Consider the following 24,731-nt stretch of genomic DNA (forward strand, 5'->3'; position numbering starts at 1 on the left):
AGCTGAATTTTCACCTCACACATCTCACATTGAAGGGATCAGTGAAAAGGAGGGAATACAGCTCAGCCCCAACAACAGGGGAGTGGAGTCAGATGAATTAAGGTACTCTCATATATACACACACCCATGAGACTCGTCACAAATTGTGGGCTGAGTCTGAAAAAAGCAACTGCTTTCCGGAAGGAGGGGCAGTGTTTCAGTTGACATAGTCACTGCAAGGACTGAGGTAAGCAAAGGGGCCTGTAGGGAGGGTTTGTGAACTAAGTTCTAGGGCAGCGAGAACAGGGGCTCTATCCCAGGGCCAAGGGAAAAGGGCTGGGGGGCGGTGCCTCACCCTAACCCCACAACACTGAGGAAGGAAGGGATATAGGTGGGAGGAAGGAGGGGGCAATGGGCGGGACTCCTCTTGATTCAGTTTGGGATTCGTTTGCATCTTGTATTTCAAATCAATGCAGCCAGTGTCTCAAGTGGGGAAAGTGCCCCTGCCTTGCTCTGAAATTTGGTCAGGGGCGCAGAGCAGGAAGAAAGATCTGGTGCAGCTGCGGAAGCAAGAGGCAGGGGAGGAGGAGAAGTGGGTGGAAAATCTGCACTCCGATTGGTTGTACAGGGTCGAGTTCCATGTTGTTGTCATTTAATCTTGTGTTAGTTGCTTTTTTTTGTGGCTTTCATTTTCGAGCCTGACCTTTTGTGCCACGTTCTACAGACCCCCGAAAAGCCTCATTTTTCCTCCGCCACTGACTCACAGCTCGTCTCTCTTTGCTGCTCTTATGGTGATGATGGATTCTTTGTATTGCAATCATGCCTGGGAGCCGCAATCATGAATTAGGACCTCATTGTGCCTGGGCTGAGTACAAACACAGAACAAAGATCTTAGGAATCTCTTAAACACACACCCAACATGGGTAAAGCTCCACTGCCTCCATTTTTTTTTGCTAACATCATCTTCATTACAGAGCAGGCACCATTTCAGGAAGAGACTTCCTTCCCCCCACACCGGCTTTGAGAGAGGAACTAAAACCAGCCAATAAAACAACAAATGCAAAAAGGACACACAGCGGTTCCTCATAGCTGAGACATTTGTCAGAGGCAATCTAGATGAAAAGTACAAGATTCTAGAGCCTCCTTGGGGCAGGGATTGCAGGCTAAAGTCTGAGGTGATATGAAAGGGGTCTAAGGCTGTTGTTTGTGTTACCACTGGTGAGTGTGTTATATGTGGGCCTCAAAGCTGATCCAGAGGCTATGAGTCTAATACAGCCCTAGCTACGGGGCTTTATCTTGAGCTGTAGCAGCTTGTGGGTTTTTTTACTCTGGTGGTCCCTGGTTCTATCCACAATGCGGCCTGCTAAGAAACTGACAGGCACATTTTCAGTGGGTGTTTACACTGATTCCAGCTATTGGGGTCAGGTGCACCACTGCAAGCTTATAGCATCTGATTTCTGTTGCCCTGCATTTTGTGCAGTCATTTCCACAAGTGCAGAGGGGGTGCAACAACTTTGTACTGGTATCAGTTACTGTCAGACGTGCTGGGTGCTAGGGTCAGGCTCCTGAATTGTCCCAGGAAAGTTTGGTTTTGCTCCAAACTGGGATTAAATGCATGGATGCAAATTGTGGTTTATAGCGCTTCACTCTGTCTGCATTTAGGGTTTGGACTGATGCAGCTACACCAGTGACTGCAATCTGGGCAGATCCCCCAATGTAGACAAAGCCTTTACTAGATCAGCATCACACCCTCCCTGCCACCCTTACTCACAGACCCTGCCTTTACAGAGGAATCCATCAGCTTAACATCATTTGACGGAGTCAGCCCAATTGCTCTGATTACTATGGGAGTGGCCATGCTGTCGGTACACCGCAGTGTTAAGGTATCACTGACATGGTGCATTGCCCGACTCCCAGAATTCCTGGGCATGTTGCATTGTGGGTAATTTTACAGGCCCACTCTGTGATGGCCTTGGCCCCCTGGGACAGCAGCGTAGGAGAGGGAAGGGCTGTTTGCCCTGATGATGTGACCACAATAACACCAGATGCTTCCCTCTGCTTATACCTGGGGGATCTCAGATGGATGGATGTGCAGTAAAACATTGACTGATGCAAACTGGAGTGTGGATACGAGGGAACGGGCTGAAGGATAGAGCAGTCCTATATTTTCTAGTGCAGACAGGCCCTTGGCTACACTCCCTTCACTTACACCCACTCCACACATGGCCAGGGGAGTTTCTCGGTAATTTGCATGATGTAGGCTTTCTACATCCTCTTCCAGCTACTTGGCAGCTAGGTTAGATGGGCTGCTGCCTCCCATTAGAGACTTTGCCTTGCTTTCTCCCGCCCAGTGCTTTTTTCTTCCTTGCTGTGCCCCTTCCCCAGCTCCCACATCCCTCCAGCATGCCACTTAGTGCCTCGGCTTTGCAGTCTCCAAGTTCCCATGTGCCTGGCTATTCTCCACAGCTTCCTCTCCTTGTGTCTGGGCCTTACTGCCAATCCCCACACTCTGTCCTTTGTGTTGTGCTTCTGCCTAGCTTCTGTCTCTTTCTCCTCCTCCAAACTTAGGGAGAGAACTGAGGTTTACCTCTCTTCCCTAGTCCAGCAGGCTGCAGCACAGCATGGGGGTGGGGGTGCTGCTGAGCTCTTTAGAAAAAGGAAGACATTTTATTTAGGTTCTCGGCTTCTCTTGTGGGTGCTGAGCCCCTTTGAAAATCCTCGGCTGGGCTACATTGTTTGTTCCACCGGCAAGCATAATAAGAAGAGTTTGGAGTATTGTTTAGTGGCTTTCATTTCCATGGCGTCACTGTATCTATGGTCACTCTATCAAACAAAGGCCTTTTTTCTAGTTGAAAGGTTGTGAGTGTTGTTAACACTGGGAGCAGCTATTTAATTACCATGATGCAGCACATAAAGCTCCAAACCAGTCCAGGCAAGTAGGATTTAGCCCTGGGGTAGCAAACCTACCCCATGGTATGGTGTGCTCTGTATCAGGTCATTTTTGACACAGACACTGGTTGTTAAAGCATCTGGAATTCTCCAGAGTAGACAAGTCCTAGAGCTAGCTCTTTGCAGCTGCAGAGGCAGTTTGACCTAGTGGATACTGACTGATTCCAGTGGCTCTGCCTCTGGTTTGCTGGGTGATGTTGGGTAAGTCACTTTTGGGCTCTGTGCCTTCATTTCCCGCCCCTGTAACATGAGGATAACGATCCTGACCTCCTGTATAAAGTGATTTGCGATCTACTGATGAAATGCACGAGGTATATGAAATTGGGTTTGTCAAAAATGTGACCAAGGAGCTGCAAAAGAAGATCAGTTTAAAAAAATAAAACAAAAACCCCCAGACTAGGGGGACTTAACATACGTGATAGATACAATATAAAATAGTTAGAGGTGATTCCTCGTATATCCCTCTTATTTGTTTCCTCTGTGAGATAAACAGTCCTAGCCTTTCTAGAGCATGAAGATTATTTTTATTTATTATGTGTATTAGGGTGTTCTTAGAGGCCCCAGCCGAGATCAGGGCCACATTGTGCCAGGTGCTGCACGGACATACCGCGAGAGACAATCCTTGTCCCAGCTGAGATCAGGGCCCTGTTGTTCAGGGCCCCATTGTGCTAGGTGCTGTACATACCAGTAACGAAGCAGATAGTTCTTAACCCAGAGTGCTTAAAACCTAGGTGTCTGACAGGATGCAACAGGTTGTTGAAAGGGACAAATGGGGCAGGAGTGAGTTTGGAGGATGAGGTGCCACTAAAGCAAACAGTTTTGCCGAAGTCACAGCTTGCAAATCTCTTGTTATATTACAGAGCCTACAGGTTCCACAGCCGGGCACTCCAGCAGATTGGACAGGCACCAATTCTGGAATAAGGCATTGCCCATTGATCAGAGTGAGGCATGCCCCAGAGTGCCTAGGAGGAGATGGGGAAAGGCACACAGAAGGAGGCAACTGATCCAGAGAAGCTGCTCAAAGTCCCAGGAGATGCAGAGAAAGGAGCAAAGCAAGGTAATCAACTGAGTATAAATGCCTTGGGGAAAGGTTAGGGAGTGTCACTGAATCACAGAGAGGGAACCAAATTTTCTAGAGGAGGAGGGGGGACAAAAGGTGTTTGGGCCCAGATCCATGGACTTTAGCAACCTAAATTCCTTTGTGGATCTTCTGCACTAGCACCCAATGTATGTGCAACCTGTCACTGTTAACCCCAATGCCCTTGAGAGCAGGACGAGATGTGGGATCGGAGAGAGTGAGCCATTGGCACAGAGATGATACTTAAAGCCATGTGAGATCAATACCGGGCAGGGTGTGAAGTTGGAAAACCAGAGGGCCGAGTTCTTTAAGCTTTAAAATGCAGCTGGCACATCCCTAAAAAGCCTGTCTTGGCAAAGGTTGTGCACACCAACACCTGACATGTATGTATGCAATTGAACAGTGATTGGAGCTAGCTGAGCAACTGGGACATGTAGCTACCCGAATGAATTGGGATTTCTGTGGGTGTAACAGAAACGTACCCTGTTTTTTGACTGATGCAACCTTTCAACTTTCTGGAAATTTGGGGCCGAATACCAAAGGAGGGGTGTCTTATAGACAACATCTGTATTTATGGTGGGAAACAAGATATGTCTGGAGGGGGGTCATTACAAAGTGCAGAGGTGCTCCCATGATTTTTGGAAAGCACGGGCACTGGAAAATAATTTGTGGTCATAGCTGGGAACCAACCAAAATGAGCTCCCAAGGTGATGCTGGAATGAAAAGGGTGAAGTGGAAAGGTGAAGTCTTGTGTGTATACAGCTCTGATGAGATCATTACTGGATACCATGTCCACTTCTGATGTCCACACTTGATAAAAGGATGTTAGCAAACTGGAAGGAGTTCAGAGAAGATCTACAAGCCTGATTTGAGGTCAGGAAAACCTGCCTTAAGAAGCTCAATCTATTTAGCTTAACAAAGGGAAGGTTAAGAGTTGACTTGATCATGTTCTATAAATACCTGCGTAGAGAGATTTCTGAGAGAAGAGGGCTCTTTGACCTAGCACATTAGGGCAGAACGAGATCCAGTGGCTGGAGTCTGGAGCTAGACAAATACAGGACTAGAAATAAGGTGTGAAGTTTTAAGAATAAGGAATATTTTGCCTGGAGACATGATGGATTATCCAGTGCTTGGAATCTCCAAGTCAAGAGTGGATGTCTCTCTACCATCTCTGCTCCAGCTCAAAAAGACATTATGAGCTCAGCGGGTGGAATTCTCTGGCTCGTATTAGGTCAGACTAGATGGTCAGGGTGCTTCTGGTTTTAGATGCTATGAAGTAGGCATCAGAAGCACTTCAATTCCGCTTCTTCTCGTAACATAAACATAAACCTGCTTGGTTTATCAGGGGGATTGAACCCAGTATCTCTGGCTCTAAAAGCATAAGCAGGGATGGCCTGTAGCACTACCCTAAACCCATACCCCTGAAGGCCTGCTCACATGCTGTCTGCCCACCTATGTCCCAAAATAACCTCTGGCCATCCATAATGCTGGTCTCTAGAAAGCAGCACAAAATACCCCTGGGTTCCCTATTTCTGAGTAGAGCTGGTGAGTCAGAGCAGAACTAGCTGCAGAACTTAACTGGACAGGAAAAATAGCTCATGATGAATAAACGCAACCACTGGTTTTGTGTTGACATTTAAAAAGCAGCAGATGTCTGAGCTGTTAATGGAAGGGACATGGGGTGGGGGGGATGTGATGAGCGACTGTATTTTCCAGCTACAGGGCCCCCCCCAAAAAAATCCCACTGAACTGTGGCCCTCAAGTATGACTGTGCTAATTGGAGGCTGAAATGACCATTCTGCAGAAAATTCCAACATTTTGAAATGTCCTTTTGTCCCACATGGAACAAAAAGTTGAAATTTCCCACAAAATGACTACATTGGCTTCCCATAGAATTCAAATCACTTTCAAGATCTCAATCCTTATTTCAAGGCGCTTGATGGTCTGGGGCCAATATACCTAAGAGACCATCTAAAACTCCGGGACAAAGACCGTGCTCAACATCTCTTGTCCTCTGGCTCAATGGAACGCTCAACTATAAAAAAGTAAAACTGGTCTGGGTGGAAGACAGAACTTTCTTCGGGTATTAAAATACATTCTTAACAATGAGACATTCCACTGCACATGCCTTTCCCTCTGGGGAAAGGATGCAAGAACAAACATGCTAGATGTGTAGTCACATTTTTAATGCATGACTGGAAGGCACTCAGATACAGTGATTAGCCTAGTATAAAAACCAATTTTAAATAGAATAGACCTTACTGAAAGGTTTTACATTTATTATTTAATTAGAACAAACTGAAAATGATGAACTTTTCAGTGGAAAGTTCAACTATCCTGAAAATGATATACTGAAAACAATATAGTGCAAACAATCTACTTCAATAATGTTCCCTAGACATTTTCAACAAAATCAATACATTCCCCCCAAATGCTTCAATTGCACCAGATCAGAATTTTCCAACAGAAAACTGTTCTATCAGAAATTTTTCAATCAGCCCCCATGTCAGTAGAACTAGTTGAAATTTCTCATTCAAAACTTCCCCCCCAAAAGTGTCCTTTTTAAGATTAAAAAAAAAAATAAAAAATCCAAAATACCTGAAAATATTTCATTGCTCAAAACTGGAAAGTGATTTTTTTTGTGTGTGGTTTGTCCAAAAAAACAGAACCCTCCGCCCACAGTTTTCACACAATACGTTTGCCACTGTCCAGCCTGCTCTGTGTGTTCAGAAAAAGCGTGCATTGGATTATGACTGGAAATGTGTTTTCATAGCCCCATAACCTTAATCTGAAGTGTCTGAATCTGACCTACTGCATTTGGGTAGAAATATGGGGCACGACCTCTCCGACTCCTTACCAGCATTCCTCCTGTAGCCCAAGAGGTAGATTCGTAGAGTTAAAAGCTGGAAGAGATTATCAGATCACCTGACTTCCTGTATAGGACAGATAATTAAACCTCACCCAAATACCTCTATGTTGAGCCCAGTTAAACGAAAGCATTTTATCCTCAAGAGACAATCAGGGATCAGGAGAGACTGAAGTGTCACCAGTGCCCACATCCCCCTGGAACACCAGAGAGATTAGAGTTTCCTTGGCATTCAAAGATGATTGTCTTCCAATAAAATGATAACCAGTTATTGTTAGTGAATATGCAGGTACCTAATGAGATTGATCCAGAATCCACAGCTCTTGTCACAGTTGGGACAGACATTTCCCAATGGAAGGGGTGGATCTGGATTAAGTTGTGCTATGGCACGATCCTTCCTCCTTTCCAATTTCTCCATTTCCTGTTGTCTCCATTGGATCTTGAAATACTGGCATCCTTGCCACAAAGTCCTTTTCCATTTTGGTCGATCGAGGGCTGAGGTTTCCCATGAGTTTGTCAATATTGCACTTCTTTATGTTGGCTTTGAAGGTGTCTTTGAATTGCTTACTTTGCCCAGCCCTCGACTATTGGCCATCGCTCAGCTGTGAGAACATGACCTGCTTCGGGAGTCAATTTTCTGACATTCGAAGAACATGAGCTATGCAATGGAGTTGGTGTTGGAGGATCATAGCTTCAGTGCTGGTGGTTTTGGCTTGGGATAAATAACTGATGTTGGTGCATCGATCATGCCACTTGATTCAGAAGATCTTGTGGCAGCACCATTGCTGGTATCGTTCAAGAACTTTGTGAAACATGTCTAAATGGTCCCAACAGGCAACCCCATACGCTAAGCTACACAGGAGGGCAAGACCAACTCCCCCAAAGCTCCTGCCAATCTGACATGGAGGGAAATTCCTTCTTGACCCCAAATCTGATAATCAGTTACATCCGGAGCATGTAAACAAAACACACCAGCATCTAAAGCAACTCTGGTGTGAGCCCAGGGTTGCCAGATTTGGTTGGACATATTCATGGAGGTTTTATCACATGTCAATCTTTAATTAAAGAGTAATCTTTAAGTCCATGCTCTCCCTTTTGGTCTGCAGCACCCCCCACTGGCTGCTTGATGCATTGCAAGGGGAGGGAAAGGAGTGCCAGCTGCTACATAATTGCTGCCTCCCTGCAAAGCTGGACTGGCTTTGCTTGAACCTATAGGGGTGTCTGGCAAAGGACGACCCCTTAACCTTTTGAAATATGTTCAGCTGTCAGACTGAAAAGGTTGGGTGCTCCTGTTCTAACTCGTCTAGTCTGATAGCAAGGTATAATCTACATTCTACACTAACACACTGTGGGGTTTCTGGAGGCTGGATCATGTAAGAGATTTATGAGCCTATTACTGCTTCCTATGTTAGAGAGCATGCTCATTTAGCTCAAGCTGCAGCAACTGGTACTTTTTTTTTTTTTTTTTAAATCCAGAGGCCCCAGGTTCAAACCCCACTCATGACCTGAAAATAGAAATTAGTAGATTTGGCTACCTATGACTGGTTTCACAGTAGTTAGTGTAATTCCACCTGGAGTTGACAGACTCCATGGCTGAGCATTTAGCTGGCAGGGGCAAACGCTGCAGAGGGAAGGCCAGCATGAGACACATTCCCAGCCAGGAAGCCATTGTCCCTGCTCTGGGTGATGGCCGCAGACAGCAGGAGCCAGCAGAATTAAATAGTGTCATATCACATGTAGTGCCTCTAGTGGCGAGCCAAGGTACATGCACGGGTCTACTGCAGTTTCTGAACTTAGGCCTGGTCTACACTGGTGACGGAGGGTGACGTAATGTCACGTTGATCTCCTAAAGCCTGTGTCTACACTGGCAGGGTAGTTCCGTTGACTTAAAGCGCAGCAAAAGTCAATGTAATGAAACGACCTTCGCAGGTGGCTTAGCGCGTAAATAAAATGTCATAGGTCAACTTTGCGTCAGCGTAGACAGAGTGTAACATAATTCGATGTTAATGGCCTCTGGGAGGTATCCCAGAATGCCCCGATGTGACCGCTCTGGACATTCACGCTCTGTTGTTATGTGGCCAAGCAAACAGGAAATGGCCCCTCCCCTCATGCCCTGGGAACACTTGAATGTTCATTTCCTGTGCAGCCAACATGGAGAGAGCTTTGTAGCTGAACTCGTCATGGCTACTGCAAGGCCCAAACGTGCTCCAGCATGGAGTCAACCAGAGGTCTTAGATCTCATTGGTTTGTGAGGCGAGGAGTCCGTTATGGCTCAGCTCTGAGCCAGCAAAAGAAATTTGGACATTTGCAGCAAGATATCCCAGGACATGTTGGAGAAGGGGCACACCATGCTGCCGTGTGAAGATCAAGGAGCAACGGCAGACATATAAAAAAGCCAAGGGAAGCTAATAGCCCTTCTGGCTCTTCGCCCAAAACATGCCGCTTCTACGAGGAGCTGCATGCAATTCTTGGCGGTGACCCCACCACGGTGCTGCCACGCAGCGTTGATACCTCTGCTGGATCCCAGTCCAGGGAGAATGATGAGGACTCCATGGACGAGGAGGAGGACAAGGACAGCAGGGTGCAGGAGAGTGAGGTGTCTGATCTCCCAGACAGTAAGGACCTATTCCCGACCCCAGGGTAGTCCAGCAACACACATGACAGCAATAATGATCCCAGGGAAGACACATCTGGTGAGGTTTTTTTTTCCTTCTTAGCAACTATGTCCTTTGAAATGGGGGGGAAGAGATTTCAAGGGTTTAGTGGACTTTATGGGGGTGTTACTCCTGGAACAGATTATTTATGTGCAGAGGTATGCTGTGAGAATCATCCGTTGATATCTCAAGGAAACTTTCATGACGGTAATCTGTTATCCTTTGCACAAGGTTTCGGGGGAAGGGAAGGGGGACAGTCTTGTTTCTTCCTCCAGGGTAGGATACTTTGCTGTGCCATGCTGCAATCAAGTGAGCTGGAATCATGGCGGAACACAGCATAGCAGGATAAGGGCCAGGCTGGTATCCCGCTGCGTACATCAAATCTTCCCTTTCCTACTGTGTTACCGTCAGGAGACCGATATCGTTTATGGTCACCTAGGTAAGACGGCGCATGTTTAAAGTACCTGAGCTATACAGCTGATACCCTGTACCTCTCTATTCCCCTTTATATTGTCCTACTGAGTCCCTTAAATAATTTTGCTGAAGTATCTGCTGAGACTATTAACCCGCCCGCACTGTCCTCAGAGCCACTGTGGCCACCTTGTCCCAAAACGGTCATCTTAATTAAACTGGGGTGCCCAGTCACCCCTCTCATGCAGGGCGTTTGAAATGAGCTTTTAAGAGGTCATTAATCCTCTCTATAGCACAGTAAAGTGCCCTTGGCTTACCATCTCTGTAACAGCACAGCGAGCCGACCCTTCTGAGATGTTCAGAGTGGATGCGAGTCTGGCTTAGTCTTGTGCACACTAAGGGGAGTATTTTATACATTGCTGCAGTTGCTTCATATTCCTGGGTCTGCTAACAGTGGCAACATTGTGTATTTCTTTTTGTTCTGTAAACACCTCGGTCTTGGCCCCCCCCGAACTGCTGCGGAAAGATTATCGAAGATCAGAAAAAGGGGAAAAAATCACGGGACGACATGTTTGGCAAGGTTATGAATGCCTCCGTGGCCGCTGACACAGAGGTCCGAGCGTGGCGGCTTACCTGGTCCCAGAACATGAACGGGGAGAATTGAAGACCAATGCAGGAGCATGATCGCAGTACCCAGCAGGAGATGCTGATAATCATACATGATTAGGCAGACATGCTCAGATGGCTTGTGGAGCTTCAGGAGGAGTGGTGGCCAGACAGAGTCCCACTGGAGCCCCTCCAGAATGCTCCTCTGCCTATGGTTTTGCTGCCCTCATTCTCCTACACCCCCAAGTGGTCTCAGAGGAAAATGGTCAGGCTGCAGTACGTGGTGCACTCCGGCCCAGTGGAGGCAAGTAGAAAGCAGCGGCGGCCACACTGACAGCTGTCCTGCAAGAAACCACGCTACCCCTTGAGACTGCGAATGAACAGCCGTCACTCCTAGCGACTTGAATGTTCATAAATAAAAGTTTTACATCATTTCAATACATGTCTCTTTATTCATTCATAGATTGTTTTGGGATGGCTTTGGAGGGAACTGATATTGATGGTAGGGGGGATGGTAAGCAAAGGCACAAAACATACAGAAACAGAAAACATTACTTCATCTCATTGCAGAACCTGGTTTTCAATGCTTCCTGAAGGTGAAGCGCTCCACGGTTGGCTCTGAGTATATTGCTGACATCTGGCTGCTCAAAATTGGCGGCCAGTCTTTCTGCCTCCACAGCCCAGCCCTGCGGGAACCTTTCCCCTTTTGCTTCACACACATTATGAAGAACACAGCATGCAGATATAACTGATGGGATGTTCTTTTCAGTCATGTCCTGCCTACTAAGGAGACATCTCCATCTGGCCTTTAAACACCCAAAAGCACATTCCACCACCATTCTGCAAGTGTTTAGCCTGTTATTAAAATGCTCCTTGTCACTGTCAAGGTGCCTGGTGTATGGCTTCATTAGCCAAGGGAGCAAGGGTTAGGCAGGATCCCACACGATCACTATTTGCATTTCCACATCACCGATGTTAATTTTTTGGTCTTGGAAGAAAGTGCCCACCTGCATCTTAGAGAACAGCCCTGAGTTCCTAAATAAGCACACGTCATGCACCTTTCCAGGCCACCCCACACACGTCAGTAAAATGACCTTAGTGATCCATAAGGGCCTGCAGCACCATGGAAAAGTACCCCTTGCGGTTTATGTACTCGGTTGCTAGGTGGTCAGGCACTAAGATAGGGATGTGTGTGCCATCAATGGCTTCCCCCGCAGTTTGGGAACCCCTTCGCAGCAAACCTGTCCACTATGTCCTGAATATTTCCCAAAGTCACTACCCTTCGTAGCAGAAGGGTATTGATGGCCCTGCAGACTTGCATCACGGCAGCTCCCACGGTACATTTACTGATTCTGAACTGATTCGCAACCGAGCGGTAACAGTTGGGGGTTGCCAGCTTGCACAGAGCTTCTCCACCATTAGAGAATGTCTCAAGCGAGTATTCACATGCTTCAGGGAGGGGGACAGTGCGGCGCGAAGTCCAAGGAAAGTGGCCTTTTGCATATAAAAGTTCTGCAGCCACTGGTCATCATCCCACAGCTACATAATGATGCGGTCCCACCAGTCTGTGCTTGTTTCCGGGGACCAGAACCAGTGCTCCACGGACTGCAGATGATGTGTTACAGCTTGCAGCAATTGGGAATTGTTACACTCAATGGCTTGTAGCAGGGCAGTTCAGTGACATCGCTGTTGCCTGTGCTTTGGGTTCTCGCTCTCCTTTGAAAATACTCAAGGATAAGCCACAAGGCATTTGTGATGCTCACAATAATAGTGCAGAGTTGAGCTGGCTCCATGTCTCCGCAGCAATGGCAAGTGTGCGGCATAAACAAACGGTGCAAAAACCAGTTTCCTGTTTGGGGGAAGAAGGGAGGGGGAAGGAGCGTTGCAACTCTCAGTGCACTGCTTTGACTGTCGACACAAGCGTGGTGAGTGTGGATGCATGAAGTCGGCGTGTGAAAGTCGATTTTAAGTAAGTTGACTTCACTCTTCAGTGTAGACATCCTCAGGAAGCTGGGTTCTTCCGCTCAAACAGAGGCAGGTGTTTAAATCCTAAATTTGAGCCCCACTGCCAGCAACCCAGCCAGGCATGTTGTGTTAGAGGAATTGTTTAGCTAATTCCTATGGCAGCTCAGCTGTCCCTCACATGGGAGCACTAATAGTCTTTTCTCTTTCAGATTATGCACGCGACGCACTTTGCAGAAATCACTCCTCCAGTAAAGCCATAGCTGCAGTCATAGTCTTGTGTTTCATCATCATCATCATCATCATCACCACCGCTCTGACAACAGGTCTGGCAGGTGAGTTCTCAGCCATCCGTGCCTCGGTCTCTGCATTCCCCTGTCCCCCTGGAGCTGCTGCAGCCACAATCCCAGACCTATAGCTCTTGGCCCTTCAATGCTTCAGGGCCAAACATCCCCAATGCCGAGCAGCTCATCATCAGTCACCACATAATGCTGCAGCAATCACTGGTGCCCCAGGTCCTCTGTGCACCTCCGTGAGCCACCAGCAGCAGACCGGCTGACCCGAGAAGGAGGAATGAGGCAGAGACACCACCACCCCTTGAGGATAGTGGGACAAGGGAGCAGGGTTGCTCAGGGTTGAGATTGGGAAGGGCAGCAACAGGCTTTGCACACTCTTTGCATTCTCCATCCCTCATCGAGTCCCAGAGCAGAGCCCAATGATGTGCTCTAGCAAGCTTTAGTGCTAATGCTGTCATCCCCTCCATCTGGGAAATGGGGACCATGACCTCAAGTGCTCCTTTGCAGATTGCTCCGAGAGCCATAGACGAGTAAAGCTATGGAAGAGCTAAGAATTATTGTAATAAACCTCCCCCCAATAATCTAATTTTAGCAGAAATGTAGACTGCGAGCTTTTTGCAGCAGGGACCATCTTTTTGTTATATGTACGTACAGCGCCTTGCACCTTGGGGACTTGACCTATGCTGGAATCTCTAGGCACTAATATAATACTGATACCAAAACATGCCTATTCCATCGTCTCAGAGCAGCACTCTCCATGCCTCCCCAGGCGCCAAATGGCCCAGGACACACAGCAGATACTTGTATGGCAGGAGGCAGGCCTTAGAGTAAAGGCACTGGGCTGGAACTCAAGAGATCTGAATTAAACTTGTGCCTCTGCCACAGGCTGTCTGTGTGACCCTGAGCAAGTCATTTCATCTCCTTGTGCCTTCGTTCCCTGTCTGTAAAATGGGGTGAATGAGCCTTCCTTTCTCCCAGCCTTTGTCGATCTAGATTGTCAGCTCTTTGGGCAGGGACTACTTCCCCCTGTGTGTCTGTGCAGCACCTGGCACAACGGGGCCCTGATCTCAGTTATGGTCTCTAAGTGTTACTATTATATAAGTAATAAAAAGCTATTGAAGTGGCCCTTTAAATCACCTCCTTAAAGTCAGTCATGGGTGACTAACCCACTGCTGGGTCTAATTTCAATGGGGGGAGGGCACATGAGATAATTTTCTCTCACTCTTGTCCCGCCCTCGTACTTAGATGTAAATACCTCTTTAAATAAAAGGTGGATTGAGTTAAAAAACATGTTCCCAGGGCCAGCCTGCTTGAAATGGAGCAACCCATTCCCATTTGTGAAATCATGGTACCACCTTGTACCTGTGTCATGTCACTGAGTAAAGCGACAGCACTTTTCAAAGCAGGGTTTTGCTGTACAGCGTGCTAGGCACTGGAGAGTCCAATCTCCTGCTCTATAAACTCTACAAACTAATTGGCCCCTTAGTCACGGCTGAAAGAGTAACGGATCCATCTGTTAATTCTTTCCTGGCTGTCACAGGATAGGTTCTGCACACCCCATCGCAGCCTTATAAAGGCCTGTATCGTTATCCCTCCATTTTATACAAAGGGAAACTGAGGCACAGAGCGCAGGGGAGCCACTTTGACCCTGATTCACTGAGTGACATCAAAGTCCTGGTGATAGAACCAGTCAGTCCTGACTCCCAGCTTCCCTCCTGGTCTAACCCACTATACCCCACTCCCTACCCAAAGCTGGCAATAGAACCCAGGAGTCCTGACTTTCAGGCCCCCCCCCCTTTAATGCACAAGACCCCACTCCCCTCCCAGAGGTGGGGATAGAACCCAGGAGTCCTGACTCCTCGTCCCCCCTGCTCTAACACACAAGACCCCACATCCCTGCCAGAGCACCCCTGAAATCAGGGGCATGTATGCCTGTTCAAAAGCTTTGTTTCTAACTCCCTCTGTCTTCCAAGCCATTACCCAAGCTCTCAGCAAGGCCTGGATCTGAGGGGATTGTTTCAAATTGTTCCCCTTGGATACAGAAGGTCCAATTCCCCATGGCGCTGTGCCTTGTTCAGTCACGGACACAGCTCAGAGAGAGTGAAAGATGCTGACAGTCACATTGGGTGGTGTTGCCCATCCATGCTGCATGGCAATGGAGAATCAGGCCCCTGCCCCGTGATGGAAAGGGAAGGATCTCTCACCCTATGTTGCTTTCTTGTTTTCAGTGGTATCATCTCGTACCCTTGAATTTCCTCTTTCTGAGCCCTGCTGCCCAGACGACTGGGTTGGGTACAGAGGGAAATGCTACTATTTCTCAGAGGCGGAAGGGACCTGGGACTCCAGCCAGAACCACTGCTCCTCACTTAATGCCTCCCTGGCTGAGATTGACACCCTGCAGGATCTGGTAATAGACCGCAGCAAATAACGTGCTTGGGGTTTTTTTGGTTTGCTGACAAGTCAAAAAAAAATTGTTTTGCAGTTGTGATGGGGCTTAACCCCCAACACCTGCAAGGCGAGGGAAAGGACCCAATCAGTCATTTTCTGCACCTTTGGATTGTAACTAACTGATTCCTCAACATAGGAGGTGGAGTGAAATTTTATAAGTAGACTGAGGGAGCTCAGCTGGGGACAGATTGCAGAGGAGAGAGGTTTCCTGGACTAGCGTTTAGCAGGCAGGATACAGCAAGGGAAAGGGGCAGGAGGGGTGTTAATTTAAAGACTTGTTTGGATCTTTATTTGGACTTGTTCATGCTGCCCCTGGAATGGGTTTAAACCTTGCTGTGACTTGGCCAGACGGGCAAGCCACAGAATATCCTGAGCGGGAGTTGGGAGAAGATGCGGGTGGAGAAAGGCTCCTGCAGGCCAAGGAAGTGGCCGCTGCAGGCATGAGAGGTGAAGTCCCCTGCAATGCCTTATCCGGGCAGGAGAGCAATGCCCTAGATGTGAGGGTGTGTGCCCACAGGGTGAAACTGAAAATGAAATGTTTCATCATGAAACTGAAAAGTTGGAGGGGAAGAATTTGTTTGGGGTAAACTGAAAATTTTTTTTTTTGATGTCAAGTATTTTTTTAACACTTTTTAGAAAAATAAAATGAAAGGTAACTTCAAAATACCCTTTTTAAAATTGAAGCAATCAAAACATTTGGTTTAGAAAATGTCAAAACGAAACAGTTCTCATTTTTTTAATGGGGATTTTTTTGCCCCCCAAAACAAACAATTGGGTGAAATTGACATGAATTCACAAAATGTTTTGGTGTCACCAAATTGGCATTTTTTTTGATGAAAAATACGTTTTGGCTGAAGAATTTTGCCCGACTGTAATTGGAATCAGCTGGGATTCAGTCTCTTTAGTGCAGTGAGGGACCCTGGTGCTTCTTGTATGGGAAGGTGACTTTGTATGAGAGTTGTGGCCACTAAACCCAGCCCTAGCTAGACCCAAAGTGCTACAATCAGTGTGCGATTGCAGGGATCTCAGATCTAGCTGGGAGAATCCCTCTAAAGAATGTCCCAGCAGAGCTCCAGACCTGGTCATCTCTCGGAGCAGGAAAGAGGACCTTATTCCTTCTCCAGCTTAGGACTTCAATGCAGATTGGCCACATAAGGTGAATTTAGCTGAGAAAGTGACTTGATTTGATTTACACCTGAACCTTCCCAAGGAGAGGTAGAGAGGCTCTTGGGTAGACATGGGCAAAGGCTGTATATTCAGTGCATCAGCCACTTTGAAAAAAATCAATTTAAAAAAAACCCAAACAAACCCAAAAATCACCCCTCATTTCAGGTCAAATCGCAAAAGAAAATTTCAGCAACTAAAAATGTTGAAAATAAATTTCTGGGTCAAACAAAATGTTTCTTTTAGGTTTTGAGCATTTTAAAGTGGTGCTTTATTTTTCTTTAAAAAAAAAAATCCAGAAGTTTTTAAATGAAATCAAATTTTCAAACCCAGAAATCCCAACTAAAGGTTTTTTAATAAAGTTTGTGGGTTTTGTTTTGTTTTTTGTGCACAAAATGGACAATTCAGTGAAATTTGACAAATTTGTGAAATGTTTCAGTGTCACCAAATAAGCATTTTTCAAAGGCGGGAGAGGAGTGGGAAAATATTTTGTGCAAGAAGTTTTGCACAATTGAACCTCTGGCCTTTTCAGAGCATTCTTTCCTTTCCCTACAAAGCTACTGTCTGCCCATAGGCTGTACACAGAGCTCCATGCAGACTGCAGAGAGAGGCTTAGTAGATCTACATATTCGGGTGATGGGACCCCTGGAAATGCTTCTAAAAAGAGTAATCTAATGTAGACTCTTTGTTTTAAAGGCTTTCCTACTGCGCTATAAGGGTTCCGTTTACCACTGGATCGGCCTGTGGAGGGAAGAAGGCCAGCCCTGGAAGTGGGTGAATGGGACAGAATTCAACAGCATGTGAGTCCTGCTTTCTTTCTATGATGCTTCTCCATGTTAGTTCACCAGTGCTAAATTTGTTCAGATCAACAACACGTACACAAAAAAAGTTTACTTTTCATGTGTAACCTACACCGTAGTGTTGGCAGCAGGGAATCAAACCTGGGACCTCTTGAGCTAAATACATGAACTTCTACTGCATGAAGTAAAAAATTCTCTTAGCCAAGGCTGTAGCTGGCTCATTAATCGCTAGCTAGCCTAGCCTAGCCACCACCAGAGGGGGACACTACCACGCCCAGCAGGCTAGGGTTACACATTGATTGTCAGTGATACTCAGACCTCAGTGTCAGGAGCCAAATTAGTGATCAACATTACCCAAAAGAGCCACAGTAGTGTGAATGCATTGTTTCATTTACTATATATTCCTATTTAAACAGTAGGACAGGAGAAATAGCTTTTATATCTCATAGCAAAATGAGTGACCATGTATTATTATTTTATCATCTGCAATGGTAGTGACAGAAATCTTAGCGTTATTTAAACCATACTTACTCAGAATTAGGTGTTCTCCGTACATCAAAGGATGATCTTTACCTGTGTGGCTGTCAGATTCGTGGCACTCCTTCTGTGAAACAAGCACTTTGGACTCTCTGCTGGAGACAGAAATTCGAAGGCGCTTTTGTGTTGGAGACTGGTTAATTGGTTAATAACATAGTAAAAACACCCTGATTGGTTAATAATTTAGGTTAATTAAATCACCCAGTGTTTTAACATCATGTGCTGCAAAGAGCCGCAGGAGACACATTAAAGAGCCACTTGTGGCTCACAAGCCTGGGTCTGAGTATCACTGAGTTAAATGATATAGATTCAATCACCACATCATTGTGCTACAGGGCTCTACTCACCACTGTATGGCGCCATCTCCTGGTGGTTCTGGGGATTAGCTTTGCCAGGCCAGTACTCCTTCCAGTGGTGGCATGCCATCACTCTGTCTCTCTCTCTCTCTCTCTGTAGCCCCTCTCTCGTTTCAGGAACTGCAGCCTTCTCTTCATGGCTCAGCCCTCTAGCCAGGTCACTACATGGTTTCCCTTCCAGGGGGTGTTTATTAAAGTCCCTTCTCACCAGCAGTCTTCCCATTCACTACCCCATAGTGCCACTCCTTCAATGGCTGGTAGGGGAGCTCTGGCCCTTCCCCTCCTCCAGGTTCTAGCTCAGGACCCTCTACATCAGTGTTTCTCAACGACCGGTCCATGGACTGGCACTGGTCCCTGAGATCTCCCTGACCCAATTTATGAAGATAGCAAGCTAGTCCGAGCCGGTCCCTGGTATCACAAAGGTTGAGAAATACTGTTCTACACCACAGCCCCAGTCTGCTCCCTCCTGAATCCTGTGGCCTTTCCCTGAGGCCTCTTTTACCATCTTCTGGGTCTACTAGCCCAAACTCCCTCCGCCCAGGGAGTAACTATAGGCTACCATGGCTCTGTAGACCCCAAACTCACCTCCCTTCTCTCAGGAAATACTGCAGTCAACTTCCCTGTTGCCAGCTTCCTGCCTTTATAGACCTTCCCCAGCTCCTCCCCCAGCTGGACTTCATCACCAGATCAGGCCTTAGCACACTCTGGCTTTCTGCCAGGTGCAGCCTGTTGGTTAATTGGCCTGATTTACTACTTCAGGCCTTGTGTGGGGTGGAGACCCCATGATAGCCATCAAAGAGGAAAGTTCATCTTGTGGTTAAGCCCCTGAGGTGAGGTTTAAGAGATTGGAATTTAATTCCAAGCTTTGCCGCAGATTCCCTATGTATAATCTTGGGCAAATCACTTCAGTTCAGGCATCAAAAGGATTTAGGCCTCTAATTCCCACTGATTTCTATGGGAATTAGGGGCCTAAGTTAGTGTTACCACCTGGCCAGTATTTGACCTGCCTGGCCAGTTTTTTAATGGATTTGCCAGTTGCTAGAAAAATAATTGAATCCACCAGGCTTTTTTTATGTGGGTCTAATGATTTGCATTATTATCACTGTACACTGGGATCTCTAATGTTAAAAGTTTCTGTGTCCAGCTAAAGATTCTGCGGTGTCTCCACTTCCGCAGTTTAAGCAATAACAGATCAAAAGTGTTGAAAATACAGAGACTGTCTGCCCACCAACACGCAAGTGCACCGTGTTTGTGTGTGTGTGAGAGAGAGAGGGTTTGAGTCACTCTAAGTGGCTGTTAAAAGGAGTGGGTTTGAGGAGTTGCCTTGTGGTTGGAGGCTGGCGTTGCGACGGACTTGTCTCATGGGCGAATGGTGGGGGACTGCTGGCTTATTTGCATTTCAAAGGTGATAACTCTAACCTAAATACCTTTGGGGATCATAGCCTCTCTGCCCATCTGTAAAATGTGGATAAGGATCTTCTTGTTCTCCCAGCCATTGCTTCTCTTATCTGCTATAAATCCTGCAAAGATTTACACACAAGCTTAATTCACATACTGTGAATAATCCTGCTGGCTCCAATGATACTACTGACAGTAAAAGAAGGCTCATGTGGAGGGTGGGGTGTCTTTGTAGGATCAGAGGCTTAAACTGGAAGCTATCAGGGCCCTCTTGTATACCCACAGAATGAGAGACAGACCCTGCCCCAAACAGCTTGAAAGACCAAAGGGTGGAGGGGAAATGGAGGTAGAAGTGCCTAAAGTCACCCAGGCATGTCTTCTGACTCCTAATCCATGCATTACTCACTAGCCACATTGGGTGAGAGTAGAGGGAAGAATGAGGCTAAAGGAAAACATCAAATATAAATGCTGAGCGAAGGAGTCAGCATGAAAATATCAGTCCAGAATAAAGATTTAAGTAGAAGCCACCTGAGGTAAAGATCAGTAGGACTTGGACCCAGGCCCACCAAGCAACCCCAACCCCTCGCTGCCACTTGCTGTACCCTGGCTGCTTCCTGTGACACACCATCTACAGAGGTTGCATGCCACAAGAAGTTCCGCCTCAAGTGATCTGACTGACAGTTGTCTTTGCAATCCCTCCTTGATCCTATATAAGCCCTTGGGGCGTAGCAGGAAGTGTCCAGGCAGCTACCCTGCTTCTGAATTGTTGGTACTGACCTTGGATTCTGACTCTTGATTGACCCCTGGAATCCCAACATGGACCCTGATTTCTGATTCAGGCTTGACCCTCCTCTTGATCCTGCTACTGGCTCTGACCCCTGGCTTCAGTTCCTGGCTCCTAAGATCCTGTCACTAGTCCTGCCTTCCTTTGTCCTGACAGACAGCCACTGGCCTCTTCCTCCCATGGCTCCCATTTTGGCCCTTGTTACATTTCCCCTTCTGGATTCACTCTCTTCCCCCCAGGAAGGAGCTTGGCGGTGGTCCAGGAAAGCAAAATCCCTTAACAAATCTGAGCTGTTTCCAACTTTGACTGTCTCTGCCTCTGTTTAGCACTGACTGGCTCTTACCCCAGGCTCTCCTGTTTGCAGGTTTGAGGTGAGGGGAGGAGGAACCTGCGCTTATCTCAACGATGTAGCTGTCAATCCCTCGAGGTGCCAGACAGAGAAGAAGTGGGTCTGTAGCAAACCCAGTGGGCATCTGAGGAGGAAGAAGAATGGGATGGAACAGAAGGGGCCTTAAAACACTGGAAGTCATCCTCACCGAAAGCAGCTTACAGGAGTATATCGCATGATAATCACCGTGTTGCTTTTCCTGCTAAACATTGTGAGCATATAAATGACACCCCTAATGTAGCTTGCAACACCATTTATGCTGCTTCAGTGCCACAGGTAGAGCCTGCGTTTTTCCTTTAGGGAGGTTACGGAGAACCAGAAGCTCCCTAGAAGTGGGAGGGAAGTCACTGGTGCCCAGATCATGGCCCTGCCCCCCATGAGGCCCTGTCCCCACTCCACCTCTTCCCCTAGGCCCTGCCCCCATTCTGCCTCTTCCCCCCAGGCCCTGCCCCCGCTCCGCTGCCCAGCCTTATGCTGTGCCATGGGGTTCCTCACTGCCTCCTGGGCTCCTTTCTGTCCCCTCCCACCTCCCATGGGCTTCTCACTGACGCCCCATTCCCCAGGCTCCTTACTGCCCTCTCCCATCCCCCTGGGCTCTTTACTGCCCCCCACCGGCTCATTGCTGCCCCACCATGGCCCCCAGGGGCGCCATTTCAGACTGGGGGGCGGGCATCTTTAACTATGATTCCAGTGGCTACTTGGGCACCTGAAAACTCTAGGTTTTTTTAAGGTAATAACATAGACATTCGCTGATGGGAGCACTGTACCTAATTCCTATATAAAGAAAGAAAAATATAAGAAACACCAGTTAAAGTCATATTTTAAATTTATTTGTAAATGTAAAACAATCGGGAGATAATACAGCAAAATATTTCCAATCCCAAATCTGACTAGGCGGATAATAATGACAACACTGATTTAGGCACCTACAAATGAAAGAATTTTAAAAATGTAATATAGTCTGTAACTACTTAGAATCATAGAAGATTAGGGTTGGAAGGGACCTCAGGAAGTTGTTTAGTCCATCTACGTATGTGCTTTGCCTTCTGCATTTCTCTAAGTGTAGACAATGATTGATGGATGCATCCTCCATTAACTTATCTAGTTCTTTTCTGAACCCTGTTATAGTTTTGACCATCACAACATCCCCTGGCAATGAATTCTACAGGCTGACGGTGAACTGTGATAGGCAGATTCCCTTCTGCCTATCCCCACAGTCCTTTTCTTCCACTAGGAATTTCTGCACCTCCTGAGATTCCCAATTTCCCCAGCCATATAATCCTCCTTCAGCACTGACTGTTGCTTCACATGGTTTACATCACCTACCCAAAGCTACCACTACCATAGAATCATAAAATATTAGAGTTGGAAGGGACCTCAGGAGGTCATCTAGTCCAACCCCCTGCTCAAAGCAGGACTAACCTCAGCTAAATCATCCCAGCCAGGGTTTTGTCAAGCAGCAGCTTAAAAACCTCTAAAGACGGAGATTCCACCACCTCCCTAGGTAACCCATTCCAGTGCTTCACCACCCTCCTAGTGAAAAACTTTTTCCTAATGTCCAACCTAGACCTCACCTACTGCAACTTGAGACTGTTGCTCCTTGTTCTGTCATCTGCCACCACTGAGAACAACCTAGCTCCATCCTCCCTGGAACCCCCTTTCAGATAGTTAAAGATTGCTATCAAATACCCCTTCATTCTTCTCTTCTGCAGGCTAAACAAGCCTAGTTCCCTCAACCTCTCCTCATAAGTCTTGTACTCCAGCCCCCTAATCATTTTTGTTGCCCTCCGCTGAACTCTCTCCAACTTCTCCACATCCTAAAACATACACAACCATCAGAAGAACAAATTTCTGGGAGATTACTAAAAGAAAGCCCTTAAAGGAGGATTGGGACCACATAATCACCTACTCATTTGTTATTGTGACATTTGTGTATATATTTGCAAATGATGCCAGCCGCCTGCATTTAAAAATTAGTCAGGTCAACAAAATCACTAGATTATTGTAAACAATTGTGTGATTTTTTAAAAAAAAACCCTAAATCATGGGTTCTTTTATTAGCTTTCAGTGCCTTCCGGGGTCATGTTTCTAGGCTTTTCTCCATAACCACAAGAGGTGGAAACTTAGGGCCAGTAGCGAATTAACACATGGGCCCATGGAGCCCATGCCTAGGGGTTCTGGCCAATTTGGGGGCCCCAGCAAGAGCTCCAGAACATGTGTAGAAGTGGGGGGCCCCCAGCGCTGGAACTGTGGCCTCACCCCCTGCTTCCCCTCTCCATCCCCAAGGTCCTGCCACTGGCCAGGCAGGAAGCCAGACCTGGGCTGTGGTAGAGAGCCACCCAGGGAGACAGGACTCTGTGGGGAGCACTGAACCTGCTACCTGGCCAGGGTGAGGGGCTGGGAGCCTGAGAGCAGCCCCTGGTCCATGTCCCCCCTTTGGGGCATGCTGCCCAGGGCAGGTGGAGGATCCAGGGCTCCTTACAGCGCCCTGGGCTCCCTGGGTGACTCTTACCACAACCTGGCTCCAGCTTCAGGCCTGGCCAGGTGGTGGGACCTCAGGGGAGAGAGGAGGTGCAGAGGGCAGGGCCCCATCGAGATCAGAGTGTGGGGTGTCCAAATGGTCTGTGTGCCCAGTGCCCCAATAAATCGTAATCTACCTGATTACGTAATCTGCTGAGGGCTTGTATGTGCTACCACTTATGTCGGTATAACTTATATCACTCAGGTGTGTGAGTAAGCCACTCCCATGAATGATATAAGTTACACTGACCTAAGCGCTAGTGTGGACAGTGCTATGTCGCTGTCTGGGAGGGAGGCCATGCCCCCTCGCTACTTTGCTCCTGTGGGTGCAGACATTAAAAGGGGGAATTAGTGTTTGGGGCAGAGGTCCTGGCCCCTTCTGCAGTCACAGGCATCTATGCAGTCTCTAGCCCTAGGCAGGGCAAGCAAGGAGTCTATAGCCCTGGCCCTTCAGGCAAGGTGGGCAGGCAAATAGTCTATGGGTCTCCGAGGCTTCATAGGCCAGGATGAGGCGACCACCTTTGCTGTCTATCTGTGATGCCTAGTTACAAATAAATAGCTTTGCATTGAAGAAATTGAATCTGAGTTTTCACTAGTACAATTATTGAGTACTCTGCAGTGGGTGTGTGAATTGATCGCAGCCCAATACTGTGCAGCAGCCTTAGCATGACTAAGCCAGGAGGGGATGGGAACTTCTTGCTCAACCTTTGTCTGACCTTGCACCCTCCCTGATGAAGTCTCCATTGAAAGTGCTGGTGTCTGTGTTTTAAAGAAAAACAAGAAGCTTTTCTATATTTACCCTGTGGGATGTGTTTGTCAGGGCCTCAAGGCGTGCGGATTCTGCAAGAACACATCTGGCTAATTAGTAATTTGAGGAAACCTATTGCCTAGCCTTTGAAAACTGCTTCCCAACAAGTTTTTTTATTGACGCATTATTGTCTGCTAAATAAATAAACAAGGGGGGAGAAGTTTGGGCTACTTGGATCTCTTTATGGATGCATCTTAGGGTCTCCGCCAGCAGACAGAAGATGGCCACTGGAAGGCTTCCGGTGAACCACTTCAGAGTCATATAAAACTTTGCTATTTATTGAGGGTTGGGGGGTGTTTCACTAACCTGTTGGAAACATGTGTAAGTGATTGAGATTAAATAAAGTATAACTTTAAATGAGAGCACTCCTCTCATGTACTGTATGTGCCAGCCACCTATTGATCGGACAGCCGTGTCTCCATTGATTTATTTCCTTACAGCACCTCGAGTTACGAGTTACGAGTCGAAAGAACCCCAGCTCACGTCATTGTCACTATATAGTCATTTTATTGTTTAGGCCGTGATCTTGCAAACAAGGGTAAGCATGTACATAGTTGCTTACATGGTCAGAATTTTATACTGTACGCTCCTTGGGGCAGGGACTGTCTCTCTCTGTGTGTCTGCAGCGCTGGGCACAAAGGGGCCTCGATCTCAGTTGGCGCCTTTATCTCACTTTATGATATTAATAAATAAATAAAAAATATTGAAAGCAACACACTGTTCTCAG

At 47.1% G+C, this 24,731-nt stretch overlaps 1 protein-coding gene across 1 annotated transcript; it reads left to right on the forward strand.

The window, feature by feature from the left end:
• Positions 1 to 159: 159 nt before the first annotated feature.
• On the forward strand, positions 160 to 24,717 carry LOC137155691 (C-type lectin domain family 2 member B-like). The gene is made up of 6 exons (XM_067552037.1): positions 160 to 226; positions 3,789 to 3,985; positions 12,718 to 12,840; positions 15,030 to 15,208; positions 17,110 to 17,213; positions 20,653 to 24,717. Exons 2-6 carry the CDS (start codon positions 3,901 to 3,903, stop codon positions 20,801 to 20,803), a joined length of 642 nt encoding a protein of 213 aa, XP_067408138.1. The 5' UTR covers positions 160 to 226; positions 3,789 to 3,900; the 3' UTR covers positions 20,804 to 24,717.
• Positions 24,718 to 24,731: the final 14 nt, after the last annotated feature.

The sequence above is a fragment of the Emydura macquarii genome, unplaced genomic scaffold (assembly GCF_026122565.2).
Source record: "Emydura macquarii macquarii isolate MOO-44397 ecotype Brisbane River unplaced genomic scaffold, CSIRO-AGI_Emac_v2 contig_1375, whole genome shotgun sequence".
Classification (NCBI taxonomy): domain Eukaryota; kingdom Metazoa; phylum Chordata; order Testudines; family Chelidae; genus Emydura; species Emydura macquarii.